The sequence below is a fragment of the Hypanus sabinus genome, chromosome 1, assembly GCF_030144855.1.
Source record: "Hypanus sabinus isolate sHypSab1 chromosome 1, sHypSab1.hap1, whole genome shotgun sequence".
NCBI classification, from domain to species: Eukaryota; Metazoa; Chordata; class Chondrichthyes; order Myliobatiformes; family Dasyatidae; genus Hypanus; species Hypanus sabinus.
In genome coordinates, this window is record NC_082706.1 from 9,127,232 (window position 1) to 9,146,408 (window position 19,177).

General features: G+C 44.1%; 1 protein-coding gene across 1 annotated transcript in view; it reads left to right on the forward strand.

Moving 5' to 3' along the window:
- Positions 1 to 13,128: 13,128 nt before the first annotated feature.
- The window catches only part of usp39 (ubiquitin specific peptidase 39), an 83,284-nt gene continuing 77,235 nt past the window's right edge, over positions 13,129 to 19,177 (forward strand). The window contains exons 1-2 of the mRNA XM_059964111.1: positions 13,129 to 13,383; positions 18,325 to 18,409. Of these exons, the coding sequence (XP_059820094.1) occupies positions 13,317 to 13,383; positions 18,325 to 18,409 (152 nt within the window). The 5' untranslated portion in view covers positions 13,129 to 13,316. The remainder of the gene's footprint in view (positions 13,384 to 18,324; positions 18,410 to 19,177) is intronic.

The following is a 19,177-nucleotide window of genomic DNA, read 5'->3' on the forward strand; positions in this document are numbered from 1 at the left end:
TTGTGGTTTTCACTACTGGCAGTCATGCAAATCCCAGGTGGAGACTCTGGAATATCATCACACACAGATGTAGAAGGATTCTTCATTGCTGTTTCCATAACAATTTTGAATCAAATTGAGTTTATTTCTTACATCCTTCACATACATGAGGAGTAAAAATCTTTAAGTTACATCTCCGTCTAAATGTGCAATGTGGAATCATTGTAATTTATAATAAATAGAACAGTCAATGTAATATAGAGTACACTTAAATCAGCATGAGTTCATCAGTCCGATGGCCTGGTGGAGGAAGCTGTCCTGGAGCCTGTTGGTCCTGGCTTTTATGCTGCGGTACTGTTTCCTGGATGGCAGCAGCTGGAATAGATTCTGGTTGGGATGGCTTGGATCCCCAGTGATCCTACGGGCCTTTTTTACACACCTGTCCTTGTAAATGTCCTGAATCATGGGAAGTTCACAACTACAGGTGCACTGGGCTATCTGCACCACTCTCTGCAGAGTCCTGCGATTAGGGGAGGTACAGTTCCCATACCAGGCAGTGATCCAGCCAGTCAAGATGCTCTCAATTGTGCCTCTGTAGAAAGTTCTTAGGATTTGGAGGCCCATACCAAACTTCCTCAACCGTCTGAGGTGAAAGAGGCGCTGTTGTGCCTTTTTCACCACACAGCTGGTGTGTACAGACCACGTGAGGTCCTTGGAGATGTGGATGCCGGGGAACTTGAAGCTGTGTACCCTCTCAACCCCAGATCCATTGATTTTCAATAGGGGTTAGCCCATCTCCATTCCTCCTGTAATCCACAACCAGCTCCTTTGTTTTTGCAACATTGAGGGAGAGTTTGTTTTTTTGACACAACTGCGTCAGAGAGATGACTTCTTCCCTGTCGGCTATCTCATTGTTTGAGATAAGGGCAATCAATGTAGTGTCGTTAGCAAATTTAATAAGCAGATTGGAGCTGTGGGTGGTGCCACAGTCATAGGTATATAGGGAATAAAGGAGGGGACTCAGTTTTGAGATGCTCCTGTATTGAGAGTCAGAGGGGTGGAGGTGAGGGAGCCCACTCTTACCACCTGCAGGCGATCTGACAGGAAGTCCAGGATCCAGCTGCACAAGGCAGGGTCAAGGCCGAGGTCTCTGAGCTTCTTGTCGAGCCTGGAGGGAACTATGGTGTTGAATGCTGAACTGTAGTCCCAGAACAGCATTCTCACGTAAATATCCTTCTTCTCCAGATGTGTAAGGACGGTATGTGGAGCAGTGGCTATTGCATTATCTGTTGATCAGTTGTGTCGGTAGGCGAATTGTAGGGGGTCCAATTTGGGTGGCAGCAAACTACAGATGAAACCTTGACCAGCCTCTCAAAGCATTTGCTTATTATTGGGGTGAGTGTGACAGGACGCCGGTTGTTCAGGTATGTTACCTTGGTTTTTTTGGGTACAGGGACAATAGTGGATAACTTGAAGCAGGAGGGCACTCTACACTGGGAGAGGGAGAGATTGAAAATGTCAGTAAACACACCTGCTAGTTGTGCTGCGCACATCCTGAATACTCACCCTGGGATGCCATCTGGTCCCGCAGCCTTGGAACTCTCCACTCTTTGGAAACATCTGCATACTTCAGCCTCAGAGCTGACCAGGTTGCAGGTTGTAGCAGTGGCTTTCCTTGGAGGCTCAGAGTTAGTGACATTGAATTGAGCATAAAAGTGATTGAGCTCATTTGGAAGAGAGGCCACAATGTTGGCAGCACCACAGAGTCTGGCTTTGAAGTCTGCAATTGTATGCAGCCCTCGCCACAAGTCATGTGTGCTAGCCAGTCAGGGTTGCTAGCCTTGAACCTGGAGGATCAGTGGACCATTCTTAGTCTAGACTCTACCCTTTGACCTGTTTGGCATGGGTGACGCTACTGGGAGCCAAAGCATCAAGTTCTGACTCCAGCCAACATAGCTCTCTGGGACATTGAGGCATGCAAGCCTCCAAACCCTACAACAAGGTTGTAGTCCTCTTGGAAGTTATTTTGTATGGACTGCATCTAAAGCTACTATATCCTTTCATAGGTAAAGGGACCAGTGTGTATTGGGTAACTGGATGGAAGGTAAGATTCTATGGTATTATCTTACAGGAAAAAACAATATCAGCAAAATGGATAATCCTGTATGCATTCTGGGACTTTACTTTGCACAAAATGGCAGGGACATTTTCCCATCTCCAATGGCAAGTACATTACGAAACAAAATACTTTAGGACAGGGGTTCCCAACCGTTTTTATGCCATGGACTCTTAGCATTAACTGAGAGGTCCGTAGATCCGAGGTTGGGAAGCCCTGCTTTAGGAGATTTGTGATTGATTTTTATAATCTCTTTAAATTATAAAGTGTTCTTTATTTATTATAGTATCCTAAATTGTTCCCCTTACTTCAAGATTCTATTTAAGGAAAAAAAAACAAATACAGGATATCCCAAATTAGATTCTTTCTGAGAATTCTTGGAGAGCTAGAGCCACACACACAAAATGCTGGAGGAATTCAGCAGCTCAGACTGCAGCCACAGAAAAGAGTAAACAGCCAATATTTCGGGCCAAGACCTTTCTTCATTCCTGAAGAACTGTCAGTCCTGAATAAGGGTCTCAGCCCAAAACATTGACTGTTTACTCTTTTCCGTGGATGTTGCCTGATCTGCTGAGTTCCTCTAGCGTTTTGTGTAGATTAATTCATTCAGTGTTTGAGATTTTGATGGACCACTGGAGCAGATTCTTAGCACAATCGACATAAAAGAGGCCCTTTGTCCCACTGAGTCTATTCCAACCATTAAGCACACATTTAGACTAATCCTATATTATTCTCCCACATTTCTGATGTTGCTATTCCAATTTTTAACACTCACCTTTACATAAGGAGCAATTTCAGCGGTCAATTACACTGGCAATCTGCAACTTTTGGGATGTAGGATGAAACTGAAGCACTCGGTTAGAACCCATCTGATAACAGGGGAAAGTTGCAAACTCCACAAAGACAGCACTGGACAGCTGGTATCCAAAATGAGTTGCCAAGGGAGGTGATGGAAGACAGGAGTGAGGAATGGTAAGAGCATTTAATTGGCACCTGGAAAGGTACTTGAATGAACAGGGTATAGAGCAGGGGTTCCCAACCCTTTTTATGCCACGGGCCCCTTCCGTCAACCAAGGGGTCTGTGGACACCAGGTTGGGAACTCTGAGTATAGAGGGATATTGAATTAGTTCCAGCAAGTGGGTTTGTATATACAGTATGTGGTGGGCCAAAGTGTCTGCTACTGTACAAAATGTTGTTTATGGAACAGTTTTAATTGAGCAAATTAACAAGATTCCCCCACCTGAGCTTGTCCCATCTGACACCCACAGTTTCTGATATCTATGTTTAACCTCCTCTAAGATCAATCTGCCTGTGTTGGTCCTGCCTCCCTCTTCACACTGCCACCATCGGGCCAAGTTCGCCACCATGTGGCCAGGATGTTGCCCTACATCCTGGACCAGTTTCACTTGCCTCAGTGCTGAACTGACTTCGCAGGCTGTGAACTCACTTTCAGGGACTCTGCAGTGTACATTCTACGGTATTAATTGTTTACTTTTTTATTATTTGCACAATTTGTATTTTATTCATTTATTTTCCTATGGGTGCCAGCAAGAAAGTGAATCTGAAGATTGTGTATGATATACCATGCTTTGATAATAGATGTACTTTGAACTTTGAACCTTGTTCCATTGCAAAATTTGAATGTTAGAGTTGGGTCTAACCTCAGTGATAGCACCCTTGCAGCAGCTCAACTTGAAATGTAAACCTTTATCGCCTTTAAAACTTGTGTATTTTAATTCCTGATGAAAAGTCATCATCATCATCATGTGCCATGTCATATGATGTAGGCGATCATGGTCTTTTGACCATGATTGTTCTTGGCAATTTTTTCTACAGAAGTGGATTGCCATTGGCTGTGTCTTTACAAGGTGGGTGACCCCAGCCATTATCTATAGCCTTCAGAGATTGTCTGCTTGGCGTCAGTGGTTGCATAACCAAAACTTGTGATGTGCACCGGCTGCTCGTACGACCATCCACCACCTGCCCCCGTAGCTTCACGTGACCCTGACTGGGGTGGGTGGTGGGGTGAGGATGTTGCACCTTGCCCAAAGGTGACTTGTAGGCTCGCGGAGGGAAGGAGCGCCTGACACCTCCTTTGGCAGAGATGTACTTAGAAGTACTTAATCTAAAACATTAACTTTGCTTCTGCCTCCATGGGTACTACCTGACTTGTTGAGGACTTAAAGAATTTTGTGTTTTGTTTTTGCTTTTCAGCATCTACAGATTTTTGTGTTTCAATACTAAATTTTCCTCACCAGCCTCTATGGTTTTATCCTCCGTTATAACATCCAAAACCCTGCCACATGTAGTGGGTGGACAATAGGCTGAACTTTATGAATATAAGAATTAAGATAAGGACTTAGCCATATAGCCCTTCTAACATGCTTCACCATTGAATAAAATTGTGCCTGATAAAAATTTTCCTTGGTTCTTGCTGTCCTGTAGTACAAAAATCTCAGCCTCCAGTTACTGGGATACAGAGAAATTCACAGTAACTCTGAGATCTGAATTGCTCCTTATCTCAGTCCTAAATGAGAGACCTGTTTTCCAAAACTTTATCTCTCAGCATCCACCCTAATTATCCTATCAGAATCTTAAATATCTATCAGATCACTTCCATTCTTCTAAACTCCATTGAGTTTGCTCGATCTTTGCTCATTAGAATATCTTTCTATCCCAGCTGTCAACTTAATGGACATTCTCTGGACTGCTCTAATAGAAGCCTGTAGTCCCACAACACTAGGTTCAAGACAGCTACTTCCTTCAACCATCTGGGTGTTGAACCAACCAGCACAACTCGGTATGGTAACATTGAGCACTTTGCACCAAAATGGACTTCATTTGCTTTGTTTTGTTCTAATTGTGTTCTTTCGTGTTGTTACGAACCCCGTAACTGGGTCACTTACCAGCAAAGATAGAGAGGTCCGTTGAAGTCTGATGGTACTATTTTTAACAGTATTTATTAGTAAAAATACACAAAAATAATATCAGTGCAAACATACAGATAATATACATCATCAATACTAAATCTAAAAGTGCGGGTATAATAATAATCAATAAGAAATAAGCTCTATCGTTGTCTAGGGGATAATGTATTGTCCGATGGAAATATCAAAGTCACTTAGTTCATTCAGGCTGCAGTCTTTGGTTGGAGTCAAGAGAGAGATTTTAGAAACTTGCCAGCTTTTTCTTTTTATGATGTCGATCCTTTGAGAGTTCCGTTTGTGTAGTCGGTCCTTTAGCTAAGCCGTTCCGTGGAAAACTCGTCATCCAGGCAAGGATGGACATGGACACACACACGAGTCCCCACCGGCTGTCAATATTAAACGCTGTCATGGGATTTCTAGCGTTTCTCCTGGTGTGTCTGAAGGGGTTGTTCCCCAGACCCTCTTTTATCCTTACTCACGGGGTCTCAGATGTCAATCAGGTTGGGATGATGCAATCCCTCAACCAGCCCACTCTGGTCATTCCCTGAGGGCTTCAATGAATAGTACAGTACTCAATACACAATTCCGTCTCCCAGAGACAATGGCCGTTATCCATGGCTTTGTCATGCTTTGCGGCCAGGACACATTCCAAAAACCTTTAGGATTCTCTCTCATTTCCTGGGTCCCAGACCCGAATTAATAGCGATCTTGCGATTCTCACAAAAGAGGGGGCTACTTTGTACCCTTCGGCCCTTCAGATTTGTGGCACATTCGTAACACCCCCTTCCTTCAAAGCATTTTTACCATTGGTGAAAACGAAGTAATACAGAGTCTTACAGGATTTTAGAATCTAACACAATACAAAAGTTTTTTTTTCACTACAGAGTAATACAGTTATACATTCAATTCAGCATCGAAACAGTTAACGATTATATTGTCACTTCCTTTAATATCTTAACATTTTGTACCTTAATAAAGTCTTGTAGCATCAGACTTCAATTTGCTAACCACCTATTTTTATTCCTTTTCTTCAGCAAACAAAAACTAAAGAGTTGTGATCTTAGCTTACATGTATACTACAAAAGTTCATGCAAATACTAATCTTTATGTTACTTTCAAACTTAACAGTCAATCTTCCATGGGGGTTGTCTTTATTATTCACATGCTTTGTCGAAATCCCTTAAAACCGGATCCTGCTAGTTAAAATGGCATCCCATCAACCCTCGCCCCTTTTCCAGTTAACTCCCACGTGCTGAGCTTGTGCACCATGACGAAATAGGCTTTCGCCTGTTCCTTTCATAGGAGTTATTTTATCAACAATGTGTTCCAAACTTAGACCATTTTCCAAATTTCCACACAATTCTTTAAGTTTAAGCAAGTTGCTAGTTTTCTCTTCAGGACCCTTCATGCTATTAGTTCGCAATTTAAGATCTGTAAGCTCTTTGTTCAAACAGCATTTTGAATTCTGCTTTTTCACACCACACTCTTGAATAACAATAGCGTGAGGGGCACCTTTACATTCCAACTCAACCTGTAATTGATTTGCAGGCACCGCATGACCAAGCCATGGTCTCTGTAGTCTGGTTGCTGCTTCTGACATCAATCCAGACTTTAAATTTTCTTCATTCAATTTGGGAACTACACTTTTCCCTTTTCCTTCAATAATAATATTCACCTCACCACCTTTTATCTCCTCACTAACTTTTAACACACCTTCGAGCACAAACAACTGGGAATTCTCACTTCCCACTATTACCAAGGTTAGCCCTTTCTTCACTGAACCAAGTCCATCTGACCCACAAGGACTGCATTCCTTTTCAACTGAATCAAATACCTCAGACTTTTTCTGAGCTCCATTACTAGTTCAGTACCACGTGCATCCACATCTTGGACACACTCAAACGGGACATTGGCCTCTTCCAGGCTTTCAATACCCGTACCCTTTTCAAATTCTAAATTCCCCTGATCCTCCCAGCTACTCTCTGGGCAACTCCCTTCGGGAGTAAACTCAACCCCGCAGGCTGAAACAACCTCATCTGCCTACCCAGCAGACTTCTTCAAGGTAATGGCATCCTTTTCATCTAGGACTGCCCTCATTTCATTATCGGGAACACCTTTAGAATTTTCAACTTCTTCAAACAGTTCTGCCAAACCAGACAGATCATCCATGTCCAACTCTGGACCTTTTAACAGCTTTATCTGTTTCTTATCTTTACTTCGTGCCTCTATAAATTTTCTCCTCGCTAAGGGCAGGTCTACCTCCTCTCCCTTACTCTATTTCACTTTACTACTCTCCGTTTTAGCACCCTTTAAACCCTCGTGGTACAGGGTCGGTAAAAACGTCTCGGCCAAATCGATACTGGCCGGATTTAAACTGCTCTCATTCTCAGCTGCCTTTCTCAACATGCTGCGAGTGACCGCACATGCGGGATAGATCTTGGAATCTAGGGGCGGGACTTCAACACTCACAGGCCAGCTCGTCAGCGTCATTGCTGACCAAACCTTACCACCAGCTAAATCGTTACCAAGAAGGACGTCCGCATCAGTTCCCGGGAATTCTGACTGTACCCCTATTTCAACTGGTCCAGATACCAGCTCACATTTTATAATGATTCTATGCAAGGGCACCGTTTCTGTCCCTTTTCCTATTCCTTTCAAAGCTACCATTCTCGTCTTGTGACCAAAATCCAGTACCTTACTGCTAATCAATGACAGTTCAGCTCCTGTGTCTCTCCAGATCCGCACTGGAACTGGTGTGTCTCCCTCTCTCACAGACACGGTTCCTTTTGACATACATGTCTCAGACCCTTCTCGTACTCTGTCTACCTGGGGCTCTCTTGTCGATTTTCTGATTACCACAGCATATCCTATAGGGACTGCTGCTTTCCATTTTCCTGTCTCCTTCCTCGGAGCAAGGCACCTAGATGCAATATGTCCCCCCTTTTCACAATTAAAACAGGTTAAGCCAGGAACTCTCCGGCCGTCTTGCCTCTCCTCCTCAATCTTACCACTAGCTCCCGGCGGGACCTCTGCCTCAGCCGGCGGGCTTTCTTTATCGTTCCCACGGTCTCTCTGGTAACTTTTATTCGAGGAAAACTTTGCCTTGTGGGTTAGAGCATATTCATCTGCGAACCTAGCAAATTCGGAGATGGACTTATTCGGCTTCTCATTCAAATACATCCGGATCTCATCCGAAACACAACCTTTAAATTCCTCAATCAGAATTAACTCCCTGAGACGCCAAAAATCTTCTTCCACTATTTCTGCTGCACACCAACGATCCAAGAGCACACCCTTCTCATAGGCAAACTCGGTATACGTCTGATTCCACCCTTTTTTAAAATTTCTGAACTTTTGTCTATAGGCTTCAGGTACCAATTCGTATGTCCGAAGAATGGCCTCCTTTACTTTCTCATAATTCTCAGACTCCTCCTCCATGGACAACGCCGCATATGCCCGCTGTGCCTTCCCTTTTAACACACTTTGTAACAACGCCACCCACTGTGCTCTGGGCCACTCCTGATTCACTGCCACCTTTTCAAAAAGCAAGAAATAACTATCAACATCCGTTTCCTCGAACGGAGGTACTAACCTCAACTCCCGACTACCATTAAACCGCTCCTCTCGGTCTGACCCTTGATCTCTTCGCCCTTGCCTTAACTTCTCCATATCCAAGTCATGTTGCCTCTGTTTCTCTTTCTCCTCATACTCTCTCTCCTTCTCTTTCTCGGCCCTTTCTCTCTCCTTTTCAGCTGCTTTAATTTAATTTCATGTTCCAACCTTAATTTCTCCTACTCTAACTGAGCCATCCCACTGGCTGGTGCCTTTTCAGGGATATTTTCCAATACCTCAGCAGAAAACACATTCTTCACAATATAATACTGAGTAATGGCCCTCCGCACCTTCTGCTTTTTCATCGACAACCTCACCTCTGCGAGGTTTAGTCCTTTTGCCAGATTTATCAATTCCAACTTTGTGGCTGCCTCTAGCGCCTCCGGAGTCAGGTTTTCTATAAATTCATCCACGTCCATCTTTGCCGGTTTCTCGTCTGGCTACCCGCGTAACCAGATCCAAGTTTAGACTTACAAGCCCGATTCACTGGCCCCCCAATTTGGTATCAAATCCCGAGACGAGAACCCCACTTTGTTACGTACCCCGTAACTGGGTCACTTACCAGCAAAGATAGAGAGGTCCGTTGAAGTCTGATGGTACTATTTTTAACAGTATTTATTAGTAAAGATACACAAAAATAATATCAATGCAAACATACAGATAATATACGTCATCAATACTAAATCTAAAAGTGCGGTTATAATAACAATCAATAAGAAATAAGCTCTATCGTTGTCTAGGGGATAATATATTGTCTGATGGAAATATCAAAGTCACTTAGTTCATTCAGGCTGCAGTCTTTGGTTGGAGTCAAGAGAGAGATTTTAGAAACTTGCCAGCTTTTTCTTTTTATGATGTCGATCCTTTGAGAGTTCCGTTTGTGTAGTTGGTCCTTTAGCTAAGCCGTTCCGTGGAAAACTCGTCATCCGGGCAAGGATGGACACACACACAAGTCACCACCGGCTGTCGCTATTAAACGCTGTCACGGGATTTCTAGTGTTTCTCCTGGTGCGTCTGAAGGGGTTGTTCCCCAGACCCTCTTTTATCCTTACTCACGGGGTCTCAGATGTCAATCAGGTTGGGATGATGCAATCCCTCAACCAGCCCACTCTGGTCATTCTCTGAGGGCTTCAATGAATCGTACAGTACTCAATACACAATTCCGTCTCCCAGAGACAATGGCCGTTATCCGTGGCTTTGTCATGCTGAGCGGCCAGGACACATTCCAAAAACCTTTAGGGTTCTCTCTCATTTCCTGGGTCCCAGACCCGAATTAATAGCGATCTTGCGATTCTCACAAAAGAGGGGGCTACTTTGTACCCTTCAGCCCTTCAGAGTTGTGGCACAGTGTAAAAATAGTGTATAATTTATCTTGTGAATGCTTCCATGTACACTATAGATGCTTGTATGATGCTCTGCAAGTAAGTTTTTCATTGCACCTGGGCACGCGTGGACTTGTACATCTGTTATTAAACTCAACACTGACTCTGAAGTATTGCACTCCTTTAATAAGGAGACCAAAAAGTCTTTAAGTATTTCTAATGAGATCTTGCCAAGATTCTTTATGGCCTTTGCAAGACTACAACTTATGTCTGCATTGGCTTTGTAATAAAGGTTAACATGCCATTTATCTTCTTAATTACTTTCTGCATCTCTTTGCTAACTTCCCATATTCCATTTATTCAACATATTCTATAACCTATATTCAATGCAAATAATGTTGAAACAATATCCTGCTTTCTTGTTTTTTCTACTACAGTAGATAATTTTATTTATTAATTTATTTATGAAGTTGCAGTACAGCAAGGAATAGGCCCTTCTAGCCCTTTGATTCATGACACTCAGCAAAGCTAGATTTAACCCTAGCCTAATCACAAGACAATTTACAATAACTAATTAGCCTACCAACCAGAATGTCTTCGGACTGTGAGAGGGGACCAGAGCACCAGGGGTAAACCCACGCAGTCACAGGGAGAACATACAAACTCCTTACAGACAGTGGTGGGAATTGAACCTGATTCACTGGTACTATAAAACATTGTACCCCATAACGCACAACACTGTAGCATAGCGGTTAGCGCAGTCATTGTACATCACAGATTGGGGTTTAATTCCTGCTGCTGTCTGTAAGGAGTTTGCACATTGAGTTTGTGTGTTCTCCCCTTGATTGCATGGGTTTCCTCCAAGTGCTTCAGTTTCCTCCCACTTTCCAATAACGTATTGTTAAGGTTAGTGAATTGTGGGTATGCTATGTTGGCGCTGGAAGAGTGGGGGCACTCGCAGGCTGTCTCCAGCACAATCCTAGGACTGTGCTGGTTGTTGACTCAAGACAATGCATTTGGCTGCACATTTCAATATGCATGTTACAAATAAAGCCACTTCTTGAATGCAGCACTCCTGCATGTTATACCCTATGTGTCAAATTTGGTTCATTCACTTAATCTGATTACGGCTCTGTTGCTTTCACAGCAGCATTGCATTGGATGTGCTGACATTGGAGATGGTTCTTGACAATTGTCCTAGGAAAGAAAGAGTTCATGAATGAGCAGCATTTGATGGCTCTGGGCCTGTACTCACTGGAGATTAGAAGAATCGGGGGGTGGGGGTGGGGGGGGGAGAGACCTCAATAAAACCTACCAAATTTTGAAAGGCCTCTATAGAGTGGATGTGGAGAGAATGTTTCCGATAGTGGAACAGCCTAGGACCAGAGGGCAAGGCCTCAGAATGAAGAATGTCCCTTTATAACAGAGATGAGGAAGAATTTCTTTAGCTGGTGAGCGGTTAATCTGTGAATTGATTGCCACAGGCAGCTGTGAAAGCAAAGTCATTGTGTACATTTAAAGAGGAGGTCGATAGGTTATTGATTTGTAAGGGCGATAAAGGCTATGGGGAGGAGGTAGGAGGATGGGCTTGAGAGTGAAAATATATCATCCCTAGTAGATTCCTTGGGCTGACTGGCCTAATTGTACTGCTATGTCCTGTGGTCTTATAAACAGATGGATTTGAGTTCAACTCTGAAACGTGGCTGGAAGCTGAGCAGTGACAAACATCAAGCATGTGGACTGAGAAGTGAGTTTGCCACCAGACAAGGAGAAGGGACCAAGAAGTGAGGAAGCTGAGTTTGAGGCTCTGGCCTGAGAAGAAAGGCTCTGCCTATCCAGTGCTTAACTGGAGGAAATTGCAGCTTTTGTGTCTGACAATACAGATTGTGAAGAGGTTGAAAGAATTTTTTTTTGTGTGAGACTAAATATCATTGGGAAAGAGAAAAATGTAACATAATCATTGTATTGTTAAGCCAAACTGTGGGAGTTACTGGGCAATTGATTCAGATTTAATTGTCACATGTACATTGAAAAATGCAGTGAAATCTGTCATTTGTGTTAACAGTCAACACACCCAAAGATACACTGGGGGCAGACCGCTAATGTTACCACATGTTTTGGCGCCAGAATAGCATGACCACACTGTTCAGAAGAGCAATACAGAACACAAGAAGCAACAACAGTGAAACAAGCTCTGTTCCTTCTCCCTCCCAAGCACATATACAGCCCTCTAACCCCAGGACAGACCATCTTTGGCCTCCTGTCTCCAGTGGACTCCCAGATTTGCATATATTGGGCCTTGGGCTCTCCCCAGTGGATTCAGAGATTCATAGACTCGGGCTCCAGTCATCTACTTGTTTTCCAGATTTTCACCACCCAGCATTTTGTTTTTATATTTGTATACCCTAACTTTGGTCTTTTCCACAGCCTTAGAGAGAAAAGATAAATTTTAAGCTTCAAAGTAAAATTATTATCAAAGAACATTTCTGTCATCGTAGCTGAGATTAATTTTCTTGCAGGCTTTCACAGCAGAACAAAGAAATACAATAGTCAATGAAAAATTACAGATGACTGATAAACAACCAATGTACAAAAGAAGGCAAATGCACAATAATAAATTAAGCAAGTAAGTAAATAAATAAATAATACTGAGCACGAGTCATAGAGTTCTTGAAAGTTGGGCCATAGGATGTGCAATCAGTTCAAAGGTGAGCTGAGCTCCTGTGTTTGGATCCACACCCAATATCAAAGGCTGCCAATTAACTTCAATATACAATTTGACCTGGACTACTGAGGTCAAGAGTGTGGAACTGCTTTTCCACTTTAAAAACTCTCCTGCACGGGTTTCCTGTCATTGTTAGACCTTATGGTCAATCACTACTGTATATGCACAATAAAAATATTAATATTGAAAGCATTACTATTTAAATTTTATTACTGCAACTAGGAACAGTGAGATTTTACTGATTTAGTGAGCTTAGGAGATGCAGGAGGTTACATAACGCACTTAAACTAGGTCTATTATTCAGAAAAATTTTTCGCTTCCATGCCACTTTGCAGGCTGATCCTTATGAACCTTAATACCACTATTGTCCAAAAACCTGCCTGAGTATATTTATTGAGTATATTCACATCCTGCTGGCGAGGAGTATTGGATTCACGAGTCTGAGTAAATTGGAAAATATCTGCAATCTAACAGCTTTTCTACCTGTTGCAATAGTTTGACCTTACGCATGCAGCAGTATTGAAAGGATTATGACATTTGCTGTCAACGAGAACCATCTGTTGACGCCGGTCAGCAACTGCAGCGCCTGCGCACAAGCGCCGCGGAAGCTGCTGGTCGGCCACCCGGCGGAGAGATGGCGGCGGTGAAGCGGGAGCGAGTGGCAGAGCCTGAAGGCGGGGATGAGGGGGAGCAGGAGTCAGGTGAGGGAGCGGGCCGACTTCTGCTTCGGGGGGTGGGGTGGGGGGAGGAGCGGGCCCTGGGATGGAAGGTTTTATAGGACGCAGAACCACTCGCCGGCTGGTTTCCAGATTGTTCTGTCGTCCCGGAACGGTCGGGGGAGGGGGAGGGGGGGGGGAGACACGTGACCTCATCTTCCACCTTCCCCCGCCCCTTAACCCCTTACCCCTTACGACCCCTCAACCCCCTTAACCCCTTACCACTTACGACCCCTGTCCCCCCTTAACCCCTTACCACTTACGACCCCTGTCCCCCCTTAACCCTTTACCACTTACGACCCCTGTCCCCCCTTAACCCCTTACCACTTACGACCCCTGTCCCCCCTTAACCCCTTACCACTTACGACCCCTGTCCCCCCTTAACCCTTTACCACTTACGACCCCTGTCCCCCCTTAACCCCTTACCCCTTACGACCCCTTTCCACCCTTAACCCCTTACCACTTACGACCCCTGTCCCCCCTTAACCCCTTACCCCTTACGACCCCTTTCCACCCTTAACCCCTTACCACTTACGACCCCTCAACCCCCTTAACCCCTTACCACTTACGACCCCTGTCCCCCCTTAACCCCTTACCACTTACGACCCCTGTCCCCCCTTAACCCTTTACCACTTACGACCCCTGTCCCCCCTTAACCCCTTACCCCTTACGACCCCTTTCCACCCTTAACCCCTTACCACTTACGACCCCTGTCCCCCCTTAACCCCTTACCCCTTACGACCCCTTTCCCCCCTTAACCCCTTACCACTTACGACCCCTTTCCACCCTTAACCCCTTACCACTTACGACCCCTGTCCCCCCTTAACCCCTTACCACTTACGACCCCTGTCCACCCTTAACCCCTTACCACTCCATGACCCTTACTGTTAATGACATTTTACAACCCCTAACCCCTTACCACCCAATGACCTTTTGCACCCCTAACCATTTAATCTCTTGTACACTCCTTATCCACTCATAGCCTATGATGTACTCCTTAGCTTGTTGCAAGCATTGTCCCTTTCCACCTTGTGCACTCCTAACTCTCCAGGCCCCTTAGCCTCTTAACTCCTCACCGCTTCTTGAACTCTTTCTCTCATACACCCCTAACTCATTATCTAGGCTGTCCTTTTGAGGTTAAGGATGCTAGACGTATGGCCGTATCTACATACAAGCTCCCATTATATTTTCTTGAATTTATAAGTCTGAAGTAAATATGTTTGTTCCTAGTACTAGTTTCCTCTCTCTCCACTTTAATTGTTCTTTTTCATCAGTCTTATAAATTGAATTTAATTGACTTTATTACTTACATCCTTCATATATATGTAAAAATTTTTACGTTACATCTCCATCTAAATGTGCAATTTATAGTAAATATGTACCACAGGATAGTCAATATAACATAGAAATACAGTTGCGTCAGTATGAATTAAGCAGTCTGATGGCCTGGTGGAAAAGCTGTTCCGGAGCCCATTGGTCCTGACTTCTATGCGGCAAAACCATTTCCCAGATGATAGGAGCTGGTGGGTGGGGTGACTTGGGTCCCAATGGTTCTTCGGGCCCTTTCTACATACCTGACTTTGTAAATGTCCTGAATAGTGGGAAGACCACATCTACAGATTTGCCAGGCTGCCCGCACCACTCTCTGCAGAGTCATACGATTGACGGAAATACAGTTCCCATACCAGCAAGTGATGCAGCCTGCCAGGATGCTCTCAATTGTGCCCCTATAGAAAGTTCTTAGACTTTGGAAGCCCATACCAAACCTTAACTGTCTGAGGTGAAAGAGGCACTGTTGTGCCTTTTTCACCACACAGCTGGTATGTACAGACCACGTGAGATCCTTGGTGATGTTTATGCCAAGGAACTTAAAGCTGTTCACCCTCTCAACCCCAGATCCATTGATATCAATAGGAGTTAGCCTGTTTCCATTCCTCCTATAGTCCACAACCAGCTCCTTTGTTTTTTGCAACATTGAGGGAGAGGTTGTTCTCTTAACACCACTCAGTGTCAGGGTGGTAACTTATTCTCTGTAGACTGCCTCGTTAGTATTTGAGATCGGGCCAATCAGTGTAGTGTCATGACTGTGTCGCCACCCACAACTCCAATTTGCTGATGATACTACTCTGATTGGCCTCATCTCAAATAATAAGGAGGCAGCCTACAGAGAAGAACAGGTGCTCCTCAGGGCTGGATGCTTCCCGTGGTTCCACCCTCCTGAAGGATGCTCTCATATCAGCATCATGGAGTCACCAGTGGCTGTGGGAGTTTGTGAAGGTGCCTCCATGTTTTGACGTCACTGTGTGCGGAGCAGGCATTGAGCTCATCTGGGAGAGAAGATCTGTCACCTATGTTACTTGGTTTCATTTTGTAGGAGGTGATAGCATTCAAGTCCTGCCACAGCTGTCAAGCATTCTTGAGTGATTCAAGTATGGTCTGGAATGGCCACTTGCATGTGAGATGACTTTCCAGAGATTGTACCTGGACATCTTGTATTTAACTTGCTTTCCTGACCTGAAAGCCACTGATTTGGGCCTCAGCAGATCACATGGTTCATCGAAGGCTTCTAATAAAATTTGATTCTGAATGATTTTTTTGGGGACCCAGTCACTATACCTGTTTTTTAAAAGTCAGTGACATCCATGGTGTACTTGTTCAGATCCTTGGTCCAGTCCTTAAACAAGGCCCAGCCCACCAACTTGAAGCAATCCTGTAGCCGCTCCTTCACTTCCTGTGACCACCTCTTTATTGTCCTTATCGCTGAGCCTTGATGTTTAGCCTCTGCTTTTATGCAGGTAGGAGGAGACCCCTAGGAATCAGATTTTCCATAGTGTGGTCTAGGAATGGTAGCTTTTCCTAATTGTAGTGTAGCAGTGGTTGAATGTGTTGGGACCCTTGATGCTGCAGGTGATATGTTGATGATAATTGGGTAGAGATTTCTTTGAACAAGCCTGATTGAAGTCTCTAACAGTGACTTAAAAACAGACACGACTCTATCTTGTTTGCTGTTGGTGACACTCAGTACTTCAAGTTCCAGCTTAACCTCGGCATGAAACCTGGTATGAAAACAGTGGTCAGGATCACTGAGAACTCTTATTAAGTAGAATGGTCAGTACTTGATCATTGGATATTACACGTTGGGGGAACAATCGTGCGACAAGACTGCTGCAACCGAGCACCACAAAAAGTTTATTATGACCACAGACTGTCTTCTTTTGCCTTTTCTGAATCAGCAGTCTGGTCAATTTGGTGTATAGAGAAGCCTTTGTGTCTTACCAACATACTCATTGTGTCCTGAGTGGGTTATGACTCTGTGAATCATAAAATGCAGTAATCCCTCATTTCCCCTCTGTTACGGCAGTCTTGCCTGTAGGTCCTCATCATCTCCTCCTGCTCTTTCCTCCTGGTGACTTACCTTAAAGTCTGGTTAAAGTCTGCTGATTCCTTTAGAATAGTGGTTGCCAACACGTCGATCGCGATCGACTGGTCGATCTTTGAGACTTTCCTAGTAGATCCCAGAAAAAAATGAAAAATAAATACACAAATACTGTTGAGGGATTGTTTCCAGGTTGCAGGGTTTTAGTTCCATTCTTTCTGCCCAGTGTGCATGCGTATCGCTCTCCTGCACTACACAGTGTAATTCGGTTTTCCCCAAGCACCGGGCCGTGAGGAAATGATATGAGTCAGCTGCACCTTTCCTCATTCCGTCACGCTCACTGTTGAACTTGAATGCACGCGAGGTCATCAGTCGCCTAAACGCAGAGATACCCTCGCGCCAGGGTTCACTGGTTGGCCTCGGTCGGAAGTGCCGTTGCTACTGGCCTGGAATGCGGACAGATGGGCACTGCCTCTAAACCTGTTTAGCACACCGAATATTCGTGGGGAAGCCGGTGCTAAAATATTCGCAGACGACCCAATTTGGGCTCAGGATTTTGTTAAGTAGCAGAGCAGCTACCTCGCTGTGAACTACTGAAGCAAACTTTTGTCAGCCGATAGATCCTAAAAAGGGTGCGGGTTGCACTCCTCATTCGGTCAGTTGCTCTCTCCAGACTGCGACCGTTGTGGCCCCGGCATGGGGACCTCCGGCCCTTACCTTGTCCTCTCACCCGACTTACAACCAGCCGCACCTGACCAAGGCGGCAGGCGGGCGGGAGGTTGCAGTTCAGGCCCGGAGGCTGTCTAATGAGGCAATGAAGCCCTCAAAACTGCTTCAGTACCTTGAGTCCAAGCACACTGCACTTAAAGACAAACCCATTGAGTCTTTTCAGCGGAAAAAACAGCAGCACGGGACAGAAGCTAAATGTTGAGAGCCACGAAAACTAAATTGTGGAATAGACTGGAGATAAGGAACCTGCTTTGATTATTGCTGCATCCCCATCGTGTTTAACACCTCCCCCCCCCCGGTCGGCTGGTCTGCAAGAACACTGTCAATATCGAACCGGTCCGTGGTGCAAAAAAGGGCGGTGACCCCTGGTATACATACATTATTTTTACTTCCGGGTTGCAGAGTTTTACTTCCGGTCTTTCTGTTCTGGTGCGCATGCGTGTAACTAATCGATTTGGGGTCGATCTTGCCTTTCACTAAGGCCAAGGTAGGGAATCTTGGGCTTAAAAAGGTTGGTGACCGCTACTTTAGAAGATTGTGAAATCGCTAGGTGTGAAAAACATTACTCAAAGGGGAATTAGAGGTTACAGATTGCAGTGAGAAATGTACTTAGAAGTTTTGTAAGCTGCGTGCACCATGTTGCTGTGTTTCTGCAGTGCCATCTTGCAACTGGGAATTTATCCCATTGTCCCTGGCAATATTACTTCAGTCAACTGTGCTAAGAACATTTTAATTGATTGATTATCTCTTTGTTGTCATTGAAACAAATTGATTATATTATCTATGGGATAACAGTAATATAACAGCTTTTTTTTCATTAGTGCCTTCAAAGATCATGAGAATTCAATGTCAGGAGGAGGAAGATGACCGAAGTCGACATTGCCCCTATCTGGACACCATCAATAGGTGAGTATGAGGCTCATCTGTCTCTTCGTAATCCTGTAAAATATAGGCTTCTGGGTTTAATAATCAGAAATAACATTAGTAACATGATAGACATAAAAATTTGAGTATACCAATGAATGTGTATTCTAAGAGAGATGATCTGCAAATCATTGTCGCTGAGAATGTAGAATATAGAAATGTCACACTACTGAAACCTGAGCTGCTAGTGAGGTCAAGGCTGGGACATAATGTTGACACATTGCACATAGCAATAAAAAAATGGAGTATCCATTCATTCCCTTCAGCCTGCTTTATCATCCAAGTTGTTTATGGTTGATTTGCATCTTTTCTCCATTTTCCCCATCTTAATTTCATATCTTTACAGATTTGTTTTTCTCAGATTTGTTTTAGCTTTCATCCCACTTAAAAACTGTGTATTCCTAGTGTTTTAATTTCCCTCCTAAATTACTTTTTAATCTAAAAATTTATATTCCAGTTGTTGTATCCATTCTATTAGAACATAGAACAGTACAGCACAGTACAGGTCCTTGGGCTCAATGTTGTGCTGACATATATAAACTTCCTCCATAAACAATTTTAACTCTTCCCTTCTACACAGCCCATAGCCCTCCATTTCATGCATATGCTTCTCTAAAAGCCTTAAAAGTCTCTATATCTTATCAGCACTATCACCACCTCTGGCAGTGTGTTCCTGGCACTTAGCATTCACTGTTATCAAAAACACCTACCTCTGACATCTCCCCTAAGCTTTCCTCCACTCTTCTTAAA